The sequence below is a fragment of the Phoca vitulina genome, unplaced genomic scaffold, assembly GCF_004348235.1.
Source record: "Phoca vitulina isolate PV1807 unplaced genomic scaffold, GSC_HSeal_1.0 scaffold3, whole genome shotgun sequence".
Lineage (NCBI taxonomy): Eukaryota > Metazoa > Chordata > Mammalia > Carnivora > Phocidae > Phoca > Phoca vitulina.
The window spans coordinates 78131358-78151693 of NW_022589706.1; the positions used below are offsets into that span (position 1 = coordinate 78131358).

Genomic DNA, 20336 nt, shown 5'->3' on the forward strand with positions numbered 1-20336 from the left:
TACAATTATACAATTCACAGCGCTCACCATAGCACATACCCTCCCCAATGTCTATCACCCTCCCACCCCCCACCACTCCAGCAACCCTCAGTTTGTTTCCTGAGATTAAGAATTCCTCATATCAGTGAGGTCATATGATACATGTCTTTCTCTGTTTGACTTATTTCACTCAGCATAACACCCTCCAGTTCCATCCATGTTGTTGCAAATGGCAAGATTTCATTCCTTTTGATGGCTGCATAATATTCCATTGTATAGGGCACCTGGGTGGCTCAGTTGGTTAGGCGACTGCCTTCGGCTCAGGTCATGATCCTGGAGTCCCGGGATCGAGTCCCACATCGGGCTCCCTGCTCAGCAGGGAGTCTGCTTCTCCCTCTGACCCTCCTCCCTCTCATGCTCTCTGTCTCTCATTCTCTCTCTTGCAAATAAATTAAAAAAAAAAAAATTAAAAAAAAAAATATCCCATTGTATATATATACCACATCTTTATTCATTCATCTGTCAGTGGGCATCTTGGCTCTTTCCACAGTTTGGCTATTGTGGACATTGCTGCTATAAACATCAGGGTGCACGTACACCTTCAGATCCCTACATTTGTATCTTTGGGGTAAATACCCAGTAGTGCAATTGCTGGATCATGTGGTAGCTCTATTTTCAACTTTTTGAGGAACCTCCATACTGTTCTCCAGAGTGGCTGCACCAGCTTGCATTCCCACCAACAGTGTAGGAGGGTTCCCCTTTCTCCGCATCCCCACCAACATCTGTCATTTCCTGACTTGTTAATTTTAGCCATTCTGACTGGTGTGAGGTGGTATCTCATTGAGGTTTTGATTTGGATTTCCCTGATGCCGAGCGATGTTGAGCACTTTTTCATGTGTCTGTTGGCCATTTGGATGTCTTCCTTGGAAAAATGTCTGTTCATGTCTTCTGCCCATTTCTTGATTGGATCATTTGTTCTTTGGGTGTTGAGTTTAAGTTCTTTATAGATTTTGGATACTAGCCCTTTATCTGATATGTCACTTGCAAATATCTTCTCCCATTCTGTCAGTTGTCTTTTGGTTTTGTTGACTGTTTCTTCTGTTGTGCAAAAGCTTTTTATCTTGATGAGATCCCAATAGTTCATTTTTGCCCTTGCTTCCCTTGCCTCTGGCGATGTTTCTAGGAAGAAGTTGCTGCAACTGAGGTCGAAGTGGTTGCTGCCTGTGTTCTCCTTTAGGATTTTGATGGACTCCTGTCTCAGATTTAGGTCTTTCAACCATTTTGAGTCTATTTTTGTGTGTGGTGTAAGGAAATGGTCCAATTTCATTCTTCTGCATGTGGCTGTCCAATTTTCCCAACACCATTTGTTGAAGAGACTGTCTTTTTTCCATTGGACATTCTTTCCTGCTTTGTCGAAGATTAGTGGACCATAGAGTTGAGGGTCCACTTCTGGGCTCTCTGTTCTGTTCCATTGATCTATGTGTCTGTTTTTGTGCCAGTACTATACTGTCTTGATGATGACAGCTTTGTAATAGAGCTGGAAGTCTGGAATTGTGATGCCGCCAGCTTTGCTTTTCTTTTTCAGCATTTCTCTGGCTATTCGGGGTCTTTTCTGGTTCCATACAAATTTTAGAATTATTTGTTCCATTTCTGTGAAAAAAGTGGATGGCATTTTGATAGGGATTGCATTGAATGTGTAGATTGCTCTAGGTAGCATAGACATCTTCACAATATTTCTTCTTCCAATCCATGAGCATGGAATGTTTTCCCATTTCTTTGTGTCTTCCTCAATTTCTTTCATGAGTATTTTATAGTTTTCTGAGTACAGATTCTTTGCCTCTTTAGTTAGATTTATTCCTAGGTATCTTATGGTTTTGGGTGCCACTGTAAATGGGATCGACTCCTTAATTTCTCTTTCTTCTGTCTTGTTGGTGTATAAGAATGCCACTGATTTCTGTGCATTGATTTTATATCCTGCCACTTGACTGAATTCCTGTATGAGTTCTAGCAGTTTTGGGGTGGAGTCGTTTGGGTTTTCCACATAAAGTATCCTATCATCTGCAAAGAGTGAGAGTTTGACTTCTTCTTTGCTGATCTGGATGCCTTTTATTTCTTTTTGTTGTCTGATTGCTGTGGCTAGGACTTCTAATACTATATTGAATAGCAGTGGTGATAGTGGACATCCCTGCTGTGTTCCCAACCTTAGGGGGAAGCACTCAGTTTTTCCCCATTGAGAATGATATTCACTGTGGGTTTTTCATAGATGGCTTTTATGATATTGAGGTACGTACCCTCTATCCCTATACTCTGAAGAGTTTTGATCAAGAAAGGGTGCTGTACTTTGTCAAAGGCTTTTTCTGCATCTATTGAGAGGATCATATGGTTCTTGTTCTTTCTTTTATTAATGTATCGTATCACATTGATTGATTTGTGGATGTTGAACCAAACTTGCAGCCCAGGGATAAATCCCACTTGGTTGTGGTGAATAATCCTTGTAATGTACTGTTGGACCTATTGGCTAGTATTTTGGTGAGAATTTTTGCATCCATGTTCATCAAGAATACTGGCCTGTAATTATCCTTTTTGATGGAGTCTTTGTCTGGTTTGGGGATCAAGGTAATGGCCTCATAAAATGAGTTTGAAAATTTTCCTTCCATTTCTATTTTTTGGAACAGTTTCAGAAGAATAGGTATTAATTCTTCTTTAAATGTTTGGTAGAATTCCCCTGGGAAGCCATCTGCCCCTGGGCTTTTGTTTGTTGGGAGATTTTTGATGACTGCTTCAATTTCCTTCAGTTTCATTCAGGTTTTCTATTTCTTCCTGGCTCAGTTTTGGTAGTTGATACATCTCTAGGAATGCATCTATTTCTTCCAGATTATCTAATTTACTGGCATATAGTTGCTTATAATATATTCTTATAATTGTTTGTATTTCTTTGGTGTTGGTTGTGATCTCTCCTCTTTCATTCATGATTTTGTTGATTTGGGTCATTTCTCTTTTCTTTTTGATAAGTCTGGCCAGGGGTTTATCAATCTTATTAATTCTTTTAAAGAACCAGCTCCTAGTTTCGTTGATCTGTTCTACTGTTCTTTTGGTTTCTATTTCATTGATTTCTGCTCTGATCTTTATTATTTCTCTTCTCCTGCTGGGTTTAGGCTTTATTTGCTGTTCTTTCTCCAGCTCCTAATCCAGGTGTAGGGTTAGGTTGTGTATTTGAGACCTTTCTTGTTTCTTGAGAAAGGCTTGTATTGCTATATATACTTTCCTCTTAGGACTACCTTTGCTATATCCCAAAGATTTTAAACAGTTGTGTTTTCATTTTCATTTGTTTCCATGAATTTTCTAAATTCTTCTTTAATTACGTTGTTCACCCATTCATTCTTTAGTGGGATGCTCTTTAGCCTCCAGGTGTTTGAGTTCTTTCCAACTTTCCTCTTGTGATTGAGTTCTAGTTTCAAAGCATTGTGGTCCGAAAATGCAGGGAATGATCCCAATCTTTTGGTACAGGTTGAGACCTGATTTGTGACCTAGGATGTGATCTATTCTGGAGAATGTTCCATGGGCACTAGAGAAGAATGTGTATTCCGTTGCTTTGGGATGGAATGTTCTGAATATATCTGTGAAGTCCATTTCGTCCAGTGTGTCATTTAAAGTCTTTATTTCTTTGTTGATCTTTTGCTTAGATGATCTGTCCATTTCAGTGAGGGGGATGTTAAAGTCCCCCACTATTCCTGTATTGTTGTTGATGTGTTTCTTTGCTTTTGTTATTAATTGGCTTATATAATTGGCTTCTCCCATGTTGGGGCATAGATATTTACAATTGTTAGATCTTCTTGTTGGATAGACCCTTTAAGTATGATAAAGTGTCCTTCCTCATCTCTTATTACAGTCTTTGGTTTAAAATCTAATTTGTCTGATATAAGGATTTCCACCCCAGCATTCTTTTGGTGTTCATTAGCATGGTAAATGGTTTTCCACCCCCTCACTTTCAATCTGGGGGTGTCTTTGGGTCTAAAATGAGTCTCTTGCAGACAGCATATTGATGGGTCTTGTTTTTTTATCCAATCTGATAGCCTGTGTCTTTTGATTGGGGCATTTAGCCCATTTACATTCAGGGTAACTCTTGAAAGATATGAATTTAGTGCCATTGTATTGTCTGTAAGGTGACTGTTACCGTCTGTAACAGACTGTATATCGTCTGTGTTCCTTTCTGGTCTATGTTGCTTTTAGGCTCTCTCTTTGCTTAGAGGACCCCTTTCAATATTTCTTGTAGGGCTGGTTTCGTGTTTGCAAATTCCTTTAGTTTTTGTTTGTCCTGGAAGCTTTTTATCTCTCCCTCTATTTTCAATGATAGCCTAGCTGGATATAGTATTCTTGGCTGCATATTTTTCTCGTGTAGTGCTCTGAATATGTCCTGCCAGTCCTTTCTGGCCTGCCAGGTCTCTGTGGATAGGTCTGTTGCCAATCTAGTGTTTCTACTGTTGTCGGTTACATATCTCTTCTCCCGAGCTGCTTTCAGGGTTTTCTCTTTGTCTCTGAGACTCGTAAGTTTTACTATTAGATGTTGGGGTGTTGACCTATTTTTATTGATTTTGAGGGGGGTTCTCTGTGCCTCCTGGATTTTGATGCCTGTTTCCTTCCCCAAATTAGGGAAGTTCTCTGCTATAATTTGCTCCAATATACCTTCTGCCCCTCTGTCTCTTTCTTCTTCTTCTGGGATTCCAATTATTCTAATGTTGTTTTGTTTTATGGTATCACTTATCTCTCGAATTCTGCCCTCCTGATCCAGTAGTTGTTTATCTCTCTTTTTCTCAGCTTCCTTATTTTCCATCATTTGGTCTTCTATCTCACTGATTCTTTCTTCTGCCTCATTTATCCTAGCAGTTAGAGTCTCCATTTTTTATTGCACCTCATTAATAGCCTTTTTGATTTCGACTTGGTTAGATTTTAGTTCTTTTATTTCTCCAGAAAGGTTTCTCTAATAACTTCCATGCTTTTTTCAAGCCCAGCTAGTATCTTTAAAATCATCATTCTGAACTCTAGTTCCAACATCTTATTAATGTCCATATTGATTAGGTCCCTGGCAGTCGGTACTACCTCTTGTTCTTTTTGTTGAGTTGATTTTTTTCCGTCTTGTCATTTTGTCCAGAGGAGAAAAGATGAATGAGAGAACAAAATGCTAACAGGGTAACAAAGTCCGCAGAAAATATACACTAAACAAATCAGAAAAGATCTGAAACCAGTGGAAAAGAAAGGGAAAGAAAGAAAAAAGAACAACAACAACAAAAAAAGATAAAGATAAAAACAAACAAAAACAAAACAAAACAAAACAAAACAAAACAGAATATGATCAAATATGATCAGGCTGGTGCATAGATCAGTGCCACACACTAGATTTGGGGCATATTTTGGTCTGTTAGAAAAAAGTGCCTCCCAAAATTTTAAAGAAAGAAAAACTTATGTATGTACAAAAATAAGGGTTAATACGATGAAGGGTTGGAATATGACTGTAAAGATGAAAATTATAAAAGATTTTATAAAAGGAATTGATAAGATAAGAAATTGGTTGAAAAAAGAAAGAAGAGGATTTAAAAAAAAAAGGGGGAGGAGAGAATGTGATCAGGCAGGAGACTAGAACAAAGCCATACACTAGAGATTTAGGATATATTTTGATCTGTTAGAAGAAACTATCACAAAATTTTACAGAGAGAACAACTTATATATATATATATATTCCAAAAATAAGGGTAACTACTATGAAGGGATAGAATATGACTCTAAAAATGAAAAATAAGAGATTTTTTTAAAAAGGGGTTGATTAAGATGTTGGTTGAGAAAAAGAAAAATTCAAAAAAATAAAATAAAAAAGACAGTTTAAAAAACATTAACTTTGAAAGACTAAAGAATCATGGAAAAAAAGCCATGGACTCTTTGTGCAGTATTCCCCTAGCGCTGGAGTTCTGCCGTTCTCATTGATGGGTAAACTTGGTCTTGGCTGGCTGTTCTTGCTGATCTTCTGGGGGAGGGGCCTGTTGCCCTGGTTCCTGAATGTCTTTACCGGAGGCGGAATTGCCCCGCCCTTGCCCGGTCGGGGCTAAGTAATCTGCTCGGGTTTGCTCTCGGGAGCTTTTGTTCCCTGCAAGCTTTACCTACAGCTTTGGAGGACGAGAGTGAGAATGGCGGCCTCCCAGTCTCCGCCCCAGAGGAGCCGAGAACTCGGGGCCCCGCTCCTCAGTGAGCCCCCAAAGAAAAGCAGTCAATCACTCCCGTCTCCCCATCTCCAGCCACACTCCGTGCTCACCCGGCCTGTGACCGAGCATTTCTCTCTGGCACCTGACCCCGTGTGGAGTCTCCAAACCCAGCAGATCCCTGCGGTGCACTCCTGCACTGCTCCTCCCCGGGGAGGAAGGGGAGTCTCCCCAGATCTGCTGCTTGTTGGGTCCCTGCTGGAGGAGCAGTGGCCTGACTGTGCCCGGATCACAGTTTATGGCAACCCAGAGCTGTGAGCCCACTCCTCGGCTCCGACTCTGCAGCCGACTTCCCTGCTCCGATACCTGGGAGCTCTGCCGCACTCAGGCACCCCCGGTCTTTCTGTGACCCCGAGGGTCCTGAGACACACTCTCCCAGCTAGGGTTCCACCCCCCGCTTAGCCACTGGAGCAACGTCCCTCAGTGGAGCCGACTTCTAAAAGTTCTGATTTTCTGCTCTGCTACTCTTATCACTTGCCAGAAGCAGCTGACGGAGGCCCCCTCCCCCGCCGTCTATCTTCCCGAATATCGCCTCGGATTCAAGTCTCCTTCTACCTTCCAGAAGGTGGCCACTTTTCTGTTCAGAGAGTTGTTGCTATTCTTTTCTTTGATCTCCTGTTGAGTTCGTAGGTGTTCAGAATGGTTTGGTCCCTATCTAGCTGAATTCCTGAGACCATACGAAATCCAGGTCTCCTACTCCTCCACCACTTTGCTCCTCCCCCTTAATGTCAATCTTTTTATGCCTAATTATTTTTTCTAGATTTTTTTTTCCAAAAGAGTTTTCAATAACCCTTTTTTGCCTTATGTACATAGATTTAGCTTTTCTACCTCAATAAAATCTTAAAACTTTTAGATTTATAACCTTTAGTCAACTCAGTAACCTTCACAGATACTCATCACAAATAAAGAGAGAATCTCTATTAGGTAAGATTTAAAACTATTGGACATTTAAAACATTGGACATTTAAGCTCATATTTAAAATATTAAGAGATCTTAGAGCTAAACTTATTCAACCCTCTCATTTATAGATAAATGTACCAAGTTCTAGGTGAAGGAAAAGGATTTGGGGAAAAAAAGGATTTGGTTGCAAATTATAGCTCCCTGGAGGTCTGTGAAGTGATGCTCATTACCCTGAGATAGGGAGCCTCACAAACAGGGACGAATCAAGAGGAAAAGGGAACAACTGTGTCCTCACTGTTTTTTCAGTTGCCAAAGATGGAGTTGGAGAAAAAAACAGACACAAAGTTGATAAAGTTGAAATGTAGTGAGAATCACATTTATGTATTTTATTTCTGAGCATAGTTGAAAATATGGACATGGTGGAAGACATAATTATCATGTGCAAACTTTGTCATTAATAAATATAATGTGTTTTTTGGTTTATGTAAACTTTTTCAAGGCCCTAATTGGGTAATATTTTTTATCTTATAGAATCCTGGTGAAATATTTATTATTTTGAGAGATGAAGTCATTGGTGATACTGTGGAGGTTGAATTTACATCAAATAGTAAATGTGTTAGGACACAGCCAACCCGTTGGAATAGGACAGTCTGGTGGATGAAAGCTTTAGGTAAGAAACTTTTTTATGCATTAATAAATATAAAACATCATCCTGAGTTTCTTTCAATAAATTTATGATAAATAGTTTCACTTCCTTCCAGAAACTAATATGGTTCTGCAGGTGCTTCCTGTGTGTAGCTTTCACATACCCGAGGTGGTTGTTAGTAATCTGGATTCCCAAAAGCATGAAAGTGTAATTTATGAGAAATTAGCTTGTGCACCATGTGGTGAAATGACCACCCGCAATATCACATCGTTTTAAATACATCAACAGAGAGCACTTTAATATATGTCAGTGATTCAATATGGAACTAAAACTATTTGCTTTATTGTAATAGGATTAATGAACATTTGGACTTTCATTCATGACCTTTTTCCTTTCCTTTTTTTTTTTTTTTTTTTTTGCCATGCCTGTGAATATATTTTTGGATTCTTTGGAAAGCGTGATTCTTTTTCACTATTTATCATCATGGTACCATTTCTATATACAATCTTCCCTGTTTTCCTTATTTAATTTATGAGGTTAACCATTTTATTATCCACCTTTGCTTGCAGCATTATAAATTGTATCAGATTTAAAATTCTAGATGGAATAGCCACACCTGACACAAGAATTGTATTTAAAATCAAATCTACTATGTTAATTTCTGATGTTTTGATATAAATGTAAGACTACTTGGTTTTTGAATTTATGATATCATTTTACAATCAAAGAATAAAAATTACCTTATAAAAGTTGACAAATGTGAAATTTATAAAATATTTTACAATAAAAAGTACACAATCTTATTATGAATCTAGAAATGTAGTAAAAACATTTAAAATTAAATACTATGTCAAATGCATCCTGAACTTTTTTTTTCTCTTGGAATGTAGCTATTATGAAGCCCTTTTATAGAACACTTACAAACATTTCTATTGTGTTATGAAAAGTATGCATCTCCTCTATGGATTTCCTTACACAGGTTAGTTCAGAGTTGAATTATAGAAAAGGAAGGACTGTACACCAAACATTTATAAACATTTCAGATACTGGTCCCTGTCATGGACAAAGATATGTAGAAGTGAGATGAGAAAGAACTTTGTCTCTTTTCTTTCTCTTCCAATGCCCCTTATTTATGCCACATTTTAAAATGATTTAATGAACATTAATTTCTAACTAATTAGTTTTCGAGTTTAAACTAAATCTAGTTACACTAAAATTGCTACAGAAAAATCAATATTGCAAATTTATAAGTACTTAGATAATATTTCCCAAATAGCAAATCAAAGTGTCAAGTAAAATTATTTGCATTAAGATTATATGTTCAGTTTACCTAGTAGCTAAGAGCAATACAAAGAACAAATTATGTCAAAATGCAAATGTTTTTCAGAAAAGCAGAAAACTAATAGTCTACACCTTTCAAGATATACATATCTTGTATGGTATGGCCAGAATATTGGCCAAGCCATATACTGTCTATGTGGTTGAACAGCAAATTTGTAGTAAAAAACAAATAAACCACTCTTTACCAGTTATGTTATTTAACTTCTCCAACTCTTATTTTCAATTAGTATGTTCTGGAAATTAATGAGAAATTTTCTTACCAAATGTAACAGTATATAGGACGGTTCCATGAATGTGTATGGGAAAATGGATGGGACGTGCCTCAGCAGAAATGGCCCCAGAGTCTTATTTTTTCTGCCTCATGCTACTGTTTGTTAACATTTTTTTAACCCTAGCAAGAACTACATTTTACATCATAACTCAGTACATACTCAGAAATATATAATTAAAGCAAAGGTACTCAAGTAACAGTTTTAGCCTTGATATGTGAAGAACTTGGAAGTTGTCACTCCTATTTCTACAACAAGAAAAAACTAAACAAACTGAAAAACCAATGACTTTTCTTGAACTCTTCAGAGAACTAAGGTTGCAGGGCAAACCACCATCCCAAAATCTTGAGAGGAAAATAAATCAAGAGAGTGATATCCAAGATCTGCTTGGCTGGAGCAGAAGTCACTGGAGCCATAAAGTGGTAGGCACACTTAAATGGTAATTTTGATGAATTGCTGGGGGTGGGGTGTGGACTAGCTCAAGAGTAAGAAACCCCTGAGAGCATCCATAATTTTGTGGGATTCACCTCCAGGAACCCTACCAGGTTCACATAGTGAAGATCTGAGGAAGATCTTCTAGAGGCTCTGCCAGGGTTAGAGGAAGAATAATCATGGTGAAATACTCCCCATATAATCGCCATAGCAGTAGCTTACTATCCAGGGGAAACCACTTTAAGAATGCCTTATCCCAGCTGGGGAAGGGCATCTATCCCATTGTAGCCCCCTCTAGCTTTTCTGTCTCACTTAGGGTTGGGAGGAAAGTGATGTCACAGGAGAAACACTTGTGAATGTGACAGCCTAGAGATACCAGCCCACTTGAAGACCAAGATTTAATCACAAGATTAGAATGCTTTCCCCCGCCCCAACCTGACCACCACAACAAAAGGGACTCAGTATAATGGCAGAAGGTTACAGTTGGAAATACTGCAAGATGCAGAATCTTTCTGAGGAGGAGTAGTAAGGGAAACAGAAGGTCAAAAGGAAAGACAAAAACAAGGATAATAGAGGAATTTGAAGCCTCTGGCACCTACAGCTATAGCAGACATGAAATATGGCCCACCTCTCAGCCAGATTACTACAAATTCTCTCACTACATGCCTACCTACTTCAGTTCTTACACCCGACACAACATGTCTGGTTTTCAACAAATAATTACAAAACATGCCAAACAGCAAGAAAAAACATAGTCTAAAGAAATAAAGCAAATATCAGGCCAGAATTAGGTATGACACAGATGTTGGAATTATCATACAGAGAATTTTAAATAACTATGATTAATATGTTAAGCACTGTAATGGAAAAGTGAACAACATGCAAGAACATATGGGTAATATAAATAGAGAAATAGAAATTCTATTTCTTTTCATTTTCTTCAGTGCTAGTCAAAACCAACTAAACTGATACCATGTTGTGTTAGTGGGTCACAAACCATAGGTGGAGAACTATGCTTTGTAGCTACGCTGACCAATATGTTGACCACTAGCCACCATTAGTTACTTAAACTTTATTATAATTAAATGAAATTTAAAATTAATTCCCTCAGTTGCACTAACCATATTTCAAGTGCTTCGTTAGAACATATCCATCCTCTTGGAAAGTTTCATTGAACAGCACTGAACAGTACAGTACAATAGAGTTCTTTTTTCTCTACACCAATTATGGAATAAGAGAGTGTCCAGCATGCTCTTTAAAGGCTAGTGATTTGTCCAGAATCTTTAGTGTAGCCAAAGAAACAATTAACTAGTGGCCAAAAGCATTGTTTTTATTGTGTTTTGAGCCATTTACTGGGTAACTTTAGACAAGTCCCAATCGTGTCTCAACTTCTTTGTTGATAAAATAACTTCTCTAATTACATTTCAAATATTTATAGACATTTGGAGATAAGGGAGATAAGTTACAAGACAACACTTAAACAAATATCCAGCTGAGGAATAAAGTGTTAATCTCTCCCTCTAGCAATTCCTTTAAACATAAGGTGGCTTTTCTGGAATACCTCACCTTTAGCTTCTGGATAGCGTATGATAAACCATTTAAAAATTTGGGGGATCATCTTTCTCTCTAAGTATTGTACTCCTCATATTACGCCCTCTTTTCTCCCAGTCCTCTGTTTATATCTCTTGATATGAAAGCCACCAGATTTGTTCATCCCCCTTCACCCTTGAGGAATCATGTTCAACAGAACTCCTAATTCCATGTTATCTCATATATAATCCCTGAACTCATTGGTGATTTCCAGGGGGAGGAAAGATCTCAATTAGTATCCCACACTAGTAAGAGTCTATACAGATCTAAGTCTCTAAAAATTTTTTTCTGTACTTCTTTGAATACCAAGTTAAGATGGAGGGATCTAAAACTAAAGTGGAAACATACCAGGGATCCTTCCCTATTATGGATGTATCAAGTTTAAAAGATGCCCTCCATCCTTCGAGTCTCTTTCTGGTGTAGAAAAATTGTTCATGTGATTTGATTTCTGATCATCTGGCTCATGATTTAATCAGCTGTGTTACTCAAAATGGGGTTTGCTCTCTGTAAATATTCTCTTGGGTGATACCCAGAGCTTCATGTACTAAATTTGACTGGTATTGAGGGCTGGTATGGCAGCTTCACAATATTGTCCCAGAGCAGACTTATTTCTGCTAACCATTCCATAATCCCTAGGGTATAGCCATAATCATCATGGAGTAAGATGGCTTCTAAGACCTTTACTATCACTCCCAATTTTCGAACAACCTGATGAAGCACTGGTGTTCCAGCACCATCTCATATTGGATTGCAAAAGTCAATTCTATGCATCTCTTCTCTACTTCATATTCAGTGATATTACCTTGTGTATTAGTCTCCTTTGGCTGCCATAAGAAAATTCCACAGGCTGGGTGGCTTAAACGACAGAAATTTATTTTCCTCACATTTCTGGAGGCTGGAAACCCAAGATCAAGGGACAAAAAAATTGGTTTCTGGCAAGACCTCTTTCCTTGGCTTGTAGGTGGCTACCTTCTTGCTCTGTCTTCCTGTGGCTTTTTCTCAGTGCATGGAACTGGGGGTGTCTCTTTCTCTTCTTTTTTTTTTTTTTTTTTTTTTTTTAAAGATTTATTTTTTTATTTATTTGAGAGAGAGAGACTGAGAGAGAGAGCACATGAGAGGGGGGAGGGTCGGGAGGGTCAGAGGGAGAAGCAGACTCCCTGCCGAGCAGGGAGCCCGATGTGGGACTCGATCCAGGGACTCCAGGATCATGACCTGAGCCGAAGGCAGTCGCTTAACCAACTGAGCCACCCAGGCGCCCTCTTTCTCTTCTTATAAGGATACCAGTCCTATTAGATAAGGGCCCTACCCTATGACTTCAATTTAACTTTAATTATCTCATTAAAGGCCTTATCTCTAAATACAGTCACCTTGGGGGGTTAGGGCTTCAACATAGGAATTGGGGGATGGATGGAACACAATTCAGTCCATTGACTTTGGTTACTTGAAATCAGCCATGGTGGAAGTATATACAACACAGAAATTGGCAAAAACTATAAATCAGAACTTTTTGATTTTCTTTTTGGAGAGTCATTTTATCAACACAACACTGGGATAAAGAAGGCCTCATTAAATTGAGAAGGTTTCTGTAAGACTCATCTGCTGATATCACATTAATCAGGACCTAATCCCAAGGTCATGTCTAGCTGAAAGGAAGAACAGAAAATTGAGTCTTTTTAGTTGGATAGCAATGTGCCCAGCAAAAATAAATAAATAAATAAAATAAAATCAGGATTCTGTTTCTAAAAGGTAGAGAATAAACTTTGGGATAGGCAACTAACATTCTCTTTTAGAAAATGGTACCTCTTAAAACCAACTAATAATAAAATAAAATAAAAACAAAAATAAAACCAACTATTATTCCTTATTATTCCTTCCTTTCTTTGGATAGTTTCTCTTAGTCATTTTAAGTGTGTGTGCGTGTGTGTGTGTGTGTGTGTGTGTGTGTGTGATAATACTCTCAGCATGTCACATACTCTGAAACCTACTTACAGCGTTCAGACCTCTCAGATTTTTCACCACCCAACCAACTCTTTGCCATATTAATGTTCTTTTTAAATGTATGTTTGTTTCTAATTTGGTAACAATTCAGAAAAAAACAAAATTATGTTCAAGTACAATTATGCCAACCAGTGAAGAAATCTTAAGATGCTCTTTTTCTAAATGGTATCTTTCCCTTCTCAGACACTTCCATGGCTTAACCTGATTTTTTTATTTGAGAAAAATATCCTCTAATTCTGTCTTCTTTTTCCTCTCAGCTTAATAAATTCATACACTTATAATTACTTCATTTTCTAAAAAAACACACCTTTCTAATGGTATCCACAGGTTTGTCACTGACAGGAACTGCCTTGTGCTAAAGGAATTTGAAGTTACTCAGGAACTTGCAGTAGTCTCAGCTTATGCCAAAAGTTATAAAAATACATGTGAAGTCTTTAAACTAGAAATATCAACTAATGTTTACTCAGAAGGAAGAGGGTATTCCTCTGGTACGTGTAGCTCAGCCAGAAAAATACTTTACACAGCAGGGGGACAACCAATTAAGAGTTGAAAGGAATGTAAAAATATCCACAAAGATATAGAATCTCTTTATTAATTAAGAAACTGTTCTGGATAATGTAAATTATAATTTCATATTTCATTAAAAGAGCATGAAAAATACTTTAGGATGTGCCAAATATTATGCTTAACCTGCATAGAAAAATAACAACAACTGATAAGAAATTTTTCTAAATATCATAATTGAAGAGGGCAGTTTTAATATATATTAAATTGGTATCAATTTTTAGGCAAGACCAAGGTTTTGAAGCCACCAATATTTACTTAATAATAATGTTCTAATCAAAAGAAAACCATATTGATTTCAGTTCCCATGGAAACACTAGGTGGGTTCATGAAGATTTACCATGTGATAAAGGGCTAAAGGTGGTTGATAAAGGAACACAGCTTCACAGACAATGGAAATACAGAAAGCAAACAGCTCTTAAGTTACTGGATTTGTGAAATATGTATTGTTAAAGAATTAGTGAAGGTAGTTCTGACTATTCAAAAACACTTTAGTTTATGTTTTCTGTAAACTGTTTCAGTTTGTCCCTCATCTGGAAGGACTGACCACTTAAAATCCCAGAGACCATGCAGGTTGACAAAGAATTTTAAATGGCCTGGACCTTGAGATGTGAAATTTGAGTAGAATTCCTTTTTTACTGTTGCTCCTCTGTAAGTTTGCTTTCTTGTGTATCTGTTTGATGTGGGCAAGAAGTTCCATCTTCTATCTTCTTTTTTTTTTTCTTAACATATATTGCATTATTTGTTTCAGAGGTGCAGATCTGTGATTCGAGTCTTGCACAATTCACAGCGCTCACCATAGCACATGGAACACTACATCAAAAACTAATGATGTAATGTATGGTGATTAACATAACAATAAAAAATTAAAAAAAAAAAGAAGTTCCATCTTCTTACACTATAAGCATTTTTTCCTCTCCATAGCTGACTCCAGTACCCTTGCTTGGTTTCGTGATCTTGACCTATATTCGTGTGTACTTCCAGTGTTAAATGTTACTTCCCGACTTTAGATAGTAAATAGCAGAATTCACTTTCCCTCTCTTCTGAGTCCTTAAGTTAACTGGCTTTTATTTTTATTAAAGAGCTATAAAATGTAGATATCATAATGGCCACACTCAAAATAAAATAATGCTCAGGTGGTACAGGGTGCTGTTTATGAAAAGGCCAATTCAGCAATACATATTTAAGGAGGGCCTCCCAGCCAGATGAATCCATAAGGAATCCTCCAAGGTCATGATTTAATAACTGACATTCAATAGATAAGAAAATGTATACAGCAAAGACAGTACTTCAAAGGACATCTCTTGGGAAGATTATTCTAAAATCAACATCATTATCAATAGATCTAATGGTACAAGTTACCAAGAATAAATCAGTTCATTTGCTTTCATGTTAGATTTTAAAGAATTAGAATATTTTAAGTATCCTCTCTCAAAGAGCTACCAATACATACCTCATCATGTATCTCTCATGGTTCATCACCTGACTTTCTTTCAGAAGGTGAACACCCCATTGCAAACTCTAATCTCTTTCCTGATAAACAAAATCAATATCTTCTTTCAAAATTGTCTTTCTGAAATCCACCAAAATTGATTTCCTTGGCTACAGTAACTCCAGAACCCTCTTTACCATATGTAGGCCTCTTCAGCTGATGAAATATACTTTTGTTGCATTTTCTCTTACATTATCCACTGGATGGACTTACTTTGGGAGGAGAGAACTTTTACACATATATTTTCTTTATAATACAGGTTAGGTGTCTAGTCAAGCAATATGGGAAGAGAAAATTACAGCTTCTTGATCTAATTAAGCTTAAGATTGCTTTTGCTGGCTTTAAATCTCTCTGAGCAAAATTATAAGAGGTCATTTAATCTCTTCAGGAGATAAAGTAAAATTAATGCTTAAACCTTAGAAACTTTTAAATATTCAAAGCTTCGTCAGGTGCCTAAGGTTAGAACAGGCATTTTTGGTCTTGCACCGAATGGCTTATATTCCAACCCCCAGATGTCTAGGTGACAGTCTTCCAGGAGAATTTGGGAAATATCTCCATGGCAGAGAGTCAGATTTTTTAAAGCAAATGGATTTCAAGGCTTAATTTTGTTTACTTTTGTTACAATAAAACAAAATAACTTTCTTACTGAAATGATTGTCTATTGTTATTCTTTCATAGGGAACCCAACATTCTTAGGAAACTCTAACTCTGTTGGTATGTTAATGCAGAATTCACAAGGTATCATATCAGTCACTTTGAACAACTTTTCACAAAAAGGGTTTTGATGAATGTATAGTGTAAATAGTACTTAAATAGCAGGATATTAAACCTTGCCTTCCCAAGCGTTTTTCACTGTAATCAGTTGCATAAGAGTTCGGTGATTTCAATCGATTCTACTCTTTCTCTTTCCAATATGCAAATTTTCTTGAGATTATTAACAGATACACAACTTTAAATGAATGATTGCATCATTATAAATTCTAAAGTATTATGTAAAGATAATTATAGATTCCATCAAAAAAGAAGTTTAGTAGTAGGAAGGAAGGATTTAGGGCTTTGCTTTTACCATAATTTTAGCATGTTTTGATCTTGTAAGGTTTTATTTAAGTAAGTCTAAAATTGTACATTATATTCTTTGGATACTAAGGATAAAAAAAAACATTTAGTGCTAGAAGTCAGTAAAAGTATTATGAATTCTTAAATATTCCTCCATATTCTCTAACAGATATAATAATAGGATACATGCATTGTATACTCAGCTCTTAACTCTTGTTTGTATTTTATAAGATTTTCCTGCTGGCTCTGTCAATGTCCGCGTCTACTGCGATGGAGTCATGAAGGCCACAACAGAGATGAAATACTCTACGACAGCAAAGCCTGTGGAAGACCTACTGGGAATGGCACGTCCAGGAGATGGTGTGTGCCAGGTAAGTGGATCTTTCCACGAAGTTGGTAACAAGCCAAAGAGCCAATGCTTGTTAACAGCATGCATGCTTTGGTATAAAGTCTGAATGTTGGTTGAATAAGAATGAATTACGGATCAATAGGGAGGGAGGAAACGGACTTCTGTGGTGCAGAGATACAGATGAATTAGTTTGCTTAACTCAAGTCCTTCCAGATAATGTCACTGGGAGACAGGTTCTCCATTACAAAATCGCTTTTGTGATGGGCTCGTTTTAAAGTTGTCACAGAGCAGATGAAGAAAGACAGAAGGATTAGACAGAACTCTTAAGAAACGAATATCCTCTTTATCCAGATCTGGACAGTGCAAAATAAAAGTCAGATCATCTGATGCTTTGAGGCTCAGGAGTCAGACAAACCAAGAACACTACCAAAAAGGGAGCCTAGGGCATTAATCCAGGAATTGTTATTTTCATGTGGAAATTTCCAAGCTTGGTGTGTTCTTCTTAGTTTCATTTACTACTGTTACCTGATAGTGAAAATTATTGCTTTAAATTGATAGTGTTTATCAGGAATTCCAGAACTGCTCAGATTTTCAGGGAAGTGTGCAAAGAGGCATTTTCAAGCCCCAGGTTCTTTCTCCAGGGTGACAAAGCATCACTCAGCAAGGAGGACTTGGTGAGGAGTTTCTAGTCTTCTCAAAAGGCCCTTGTTTGAAACAGTTACCAGTGAACGCCAATGCCCTCATGGGTATGGAATGCAACAATTGTATTTTGATTCATCTTAAACCATTGGTTTAATTTCTGCATTTTATTTTGGTTTTTTGTTACCTGACCCACTTTCAAAAGAGAGAAAGCTTGTTTAATGTGGAACATTTATCCTTTATGTGCTTATTCCACCACAGTTCCAGAGTGAACTAAATGGCATTTCTTTTTATAGCTACTTGATAATTAGATTATACCCTTACTTAATTGCCTTGGGTTTTTGGCAGTGGACGGGGAGGGTAAAAGGGAGTAAAAGTGAAAAGAGGTAGCTAAACAATGAGATCTTCAAATTTACCACAAGACACTCTATAACGAAAGCATCAATGATAGTGTGGCTGACAGGTTGTCATGAAGCCTTATCTGTTTAAACTAGTTTGAAATTGGAGGCTTTGTTACTTATTTTGTGTGACATATTTTTCTATTAGAGGAATGGCAAAGGTGAAAATGTCTTAGAGAAGGTTCAGGGAATAAAGTACCATTTGTCAAACTGGTGAGTCTGAGAACATTTGATAAAATGTCTATATTGTAATTGCAAAGCAAAGACAAAAGTATTAGCTTGAAATATGGATTGTTTCATTTTATTGTGACAAATCTACCTTATCTTCCACTTTAAAAATTCCATTCACTGCAAAAAGATTAACAAAAGTGATATATTGCATTATCAGTATTCAGTTAGCATAGAGGTAAAGTAGCCCCCCCACCCCAACACATTTTTTTGTGGATTTTGCCTTTGGGGAGAAAAAAAATTTTTGTATGCAAGAAGATTAAATATAACGTATGACTCCTGGGCAATTTTTCAGAGTGCTTTATTATGCCAAGTCATGGTTTCTTCTACAGCTTTGAGTGAATACAAACTGTTTTGCATCATTTTCAGATAACTAGAAAATACTATTTCCTTTTCACCCTCGGTGGGTGTCAGAAATGAGAGGTGAGAAAGGGTTACGATTACATCTTAGGATTCTCCTCTTCACCTATCCCTGGTGGCCTAGCATAAGGAAGGATGCTGGACAGTCACAGCTTGATTCAGGCTTTTACTATCAGGAGAGAATCCCTTTGAACCTGAGTGAGTACTGAGAGGTAGAATTATCCTGACTTGGTGACGGCAGACCACAGCATGGTAAGAAGAGATATTAGGAGATTTAGTTTAACCTATACCACTTAAGATAGGCTTACGAGTTTTGCTACTGTCGTCAGGGGACCTAGACGTGTCATGAAATTAGATCGAACAGATTCTGAGACTGAGATCCCGGACCAGACTGAGCTGTACTATCGCAGGCCTGAAGGAGGGAAAAGGCTGCAATTCGGTCAGCCTCCTCAAAGCTTAGACCAGGAATGATGTGGGGTTCTCCAGTCCACTGGCATCTGGACCATTTAAGTTATCCCTAGTATGAATTCATGGAGATAGTGAAAGGCAGACTCTATCCCTGATGAAAAAGAAGGAACCGCAGGGGCATTCCTTGGTGTGTTTTAGGGTTGTTTGGCCTCAAAGGAGACGGCCCAGTCCCCACTGGGCTTCTGCTTGCAGGCATTTGGATTTCCCTTTCGACATTTGGCTTTGTTCCCAAGTAGATTATATTTTTAAAAATGTGCAAAAAGGTTTGCTTTTTCTTGCCAGCATAGAACATTACAGTAATTGTTTCTTTCATATGCTTGCTACTCTGTGACTTTATTGGGAAATTTGGATATTTTGCAGATAGTTCACTGAACATCTCTAGTCAAAGAACATTCATTGTAATTTTATTCACTCTAGTTATCATGTATTTGTAAGAAAATATACCAGCAGATTTCAATTTTTTCAGTATCTGATCTACTTCACTGAAATGGCATGGTGTAAGAGCCATCCTGAGTTTTTCTGTAAATTTTAATGGCAGATGTGATTTAAGTAATCTTAAAAATTAGTAGTAAGATACTTCCTATAATCATTTAAAAGCTATTGGGCATATAATAATGTGAACATTCTGTGAATTTGAGGAAAGGAATACTAATGAGAAATCTGTGGATTTTATTTTTCAGTAATCCTAAAACTTATAATAAGAGACTTCATATTATCATTTAAAAGCTGTTGGGCATATAGCAAAATGACCATTCTGTGCACTTGAGAAAAGAAATGATGAGATATTTGATTTTCTTAGTTTATTTTTAATGATGTCCATTAGATTTTAAATAGTTTACCTAAATCACCTTAATTATCCAACTGTTTCCTAAATCATTTCATCTTTTTTGGATAGATATTAAATCCCAGCATGTAGCCTCATAAAGGTACAATTTCCAGAGCATTGCCTAAAACAACAAATTTAAGAGAGATTGAATGAAAAAAATCCAGAACCCAATTTGGGAAGATAATTAGAATTCAAATACTAGGGTTAGAAATACTAGTAACTCCCATTTAACTGAGATAATTAAAACCTTTGAGATTTTCATCCTATTTACAAAAGCATCTGGGGACAACCATAAAGTTAACTTTGTATAGGAACAACTAGATACAATATAAAAAACCAAATTAGGTCAAAATGCTAAAGGAACATAGCAATTATTGATCAAAGCATTAGCATCCTATTCGTTAAAAGAGTTTTTGAAGTGGTAGCAAATATTTCTTCTTTGTTGTATTTCTTGTTGGTACAATGATATCTTTGTGCTGCATGTATTGATCATTTTGCACGGTTTACTTTATACTCACTGAAATCTTAGATTCATCTTCATGTTAGGGCACA

The 20336-nt window shown here is 37.1% G+C and overlaps 1 protein-coding gene across 1 annotated transcript in view; it reads left to right on the forward strand.

The window, feature by feature from the left end:
* The window catches only part of BANK1 (B cell scaffold protein with ankyrin repeats 1), a 307032-nt gene that overhangs the window by 91054 nt on the left and 195642 nt on the right, over positions 1-20336 (forward strand). Inside the window, 2 exon segments of the mRNA XM_032398831.1 lie at positions 7660-7798; positions 16748-16887. Of these exon segments, the coding sequence (XP_032254722.1) occupies positions 7660-7798; positions 16748-16887 (279 nt within the window).